Source organism: Drosophila bipectinata, chromosome 2L, assembly GCF_030179905.1.
Source record: "Drosophila bipectinata strain 14024-0381.07 chromosome 2L, DbipHiC1v2, whole genome shotgun sequence".
NCBI lineage: Eukaryota > Metazoa > Arthropoda > Insecta > Diptera > Drosophilidae > Drosophila > Drosophila bipectinata.
Genome location: NC_091736.1, coordinates 5,218,364 through 5,220,216, shown reverse-complemented (window position 1 = coordinate 5,220,216; position 1,853 = coordinate 5,218,364). Strand labels below are relative to the sequence as shown.

Below are 1,853 nucleotides of genomic sequence, written 5' to 3'. Positions count from 1 at the left end.
TTTGGGTGGAAGTGATGATTTGTTCTGAGCCAAAAATACAAAACCGTCTATACTTGAGAACCGCAAAGCCTGAGCGTGTGTGCGGTGCTATAAAGTGTTATGCAAATAAGATACTGCCTCCGCCGACTGCGACGCTGGCGCCGCCGTCAAACAAAGAAAGCGGAGAAAGACAGAAGAGAGTCGTTCGGCCGAAGAAAGAAAGAAAGAAGAGCGCTGCTTATACAAGCAATAAAACATTCATATTTTTAGTTTTATTAAAAATGCCCAACTTGATCTCCATCTCCATCGCGATCTCGATTTTTGGAGGGGCCTATAAGTAGCCGGTGTTTGGCAAACAGCTCTGTCACTTTCCTCAGAAGTTAACTCCCGACAAGATGAGCGTTTCTTTGGCCCCGGCACTACTGCTGCTGCTGGGCTGCACCCTGGCTCTGGCCCAGTACCAGTACCAGGCACCCCACCAGACCCTCGCCCAGAAGTTCGCCGATGTGGTGGATGTGGTAGATCCTTCCGAAGAAGCTCTTAAGGCTGTGCGTCCAGTGAAGAATCGCAATTCCTGCAACACCAAACAGAACTGCTGTAAGTCTTATATCCCTCTTACTGATAAGTCTAGCCCCTGCAACCTCTAAAATTTCTTCTTATTTCAGTCTGTGGAACCCCTAATGTTAACCGTATCGTGGGTGGCCAACAGGTGCGCTCAAACAAGTATCCATGGACCGCCCAACTGGTCAAGGGTCGCCACTATCCCCGACTCTTCTGCGGTGGATCCCTGATCAACGATCGCTACGTCCTGACTGCTGCTCACTGCGTACACGGCAACCGGGATCAGATCACCATTCGCCTGCTCCAGATCGACAGATCCTCCCGGGACCCTGGCATTGTCAGGAAGGTGGTCCAGACCACTGTCCATCCCAAATACGATCCCAACAACATTGTCAATGATGTGGCTCTGCTCAAGCTGGAGTCTCCAGTGCCTCTGACCGGAAACATGCGTCCAGTCTGCCTACCCACGGCCAACCAGAACTTTGATGGCAAGACCGTAAGTTTTTAAAGCATATAATTTTAAAGATATCTTCTAAAGAGGAAACTATTTTTTCTTTCAGGCTGTTGTCGCCGGCTGGGGTCTGATCAAGGAGGGTGGTGTCACCTCGAACTACCTGCAGGAGGTAAATGTGCCAATTATCAGCAACCAGGCTTGCCGCCAGACCCGCTACAAGGACAAGATCGCCGAGGTGATGCTCTGTGCCGGCCTGGTCCAGCAGGGTGGCAAGGACGCCTGCCAGGGCGACAGTGGCGGCCCACTGATCGTCAACGAGGGTCGCTACAAGCTCGCCGGTGTGGTGTCCTTCGGCTATGGATGCGCCCAGAAGAATGCCCCAGGAGTGTACGCCAGGGTGAGCAAGTTCCTGGACTGGATCAAGCAGAACACCGCCGACGGTTGTTACTGCCAGAGCTAGACGAGAAATCATTCATTGCTTCACCCACTCACGAAATCAATTCCATTTCTAAATTATTCTAAATTATTGAAAAGAGTTTCGCATCAAATAAAATGATTTAAAAATATTTATTGAACAAGGGTATATACTTCTGTCGGTTCCTATACTTGTCTTGGACTAATCCTTTCTGCGTACGATTTAAATACCATCATCCGGCCGCGATTCTTATCGGACCTGGTACATTCCTCCATCGACATTGCTCAACCTTGTGGCAGTTTTTGGGTAGAACTCCATCAGACCCACCCTCGTACTTGACGGCCATGATTAATGCCTCGAAATTGTTGCCGCTGATGGAAATCTTTTTGGCAGCGCTCACATCATAATCGCTGCCCGACTCCATACGAGAAGTGCTGTCAATCA

The 1,853-nt window shown here is 49.8% G+C and overlaps 1 protein-coding gene across 1 annotated transcript; it reads left to right on the top strand.

Annotated features, from left to right (window-relative positions):
• Nucleotides 1–359: 359 nt before the first annotated feature.
• On the top strand, nt 360–1,530 carry LOC108123943 (trypsin-1). Its single transcript, XM_043211446.2, has 3 exons — nt 360–576; nt 645–1,036; nt 1,101–1,530. Exons 1-3 carry the CDS (start codon nt 375–377, stop codon nt 1,452–1,454), a joined length of 948 nt encoding a protein of 315 aa, XP_043067381.2. The 5' UTR covers nt 360–374; the 3' UTR covers nt 1,455–1,530.
• Nucleotides 1,531–1,853: the final 323 nt, after the last annotated feature.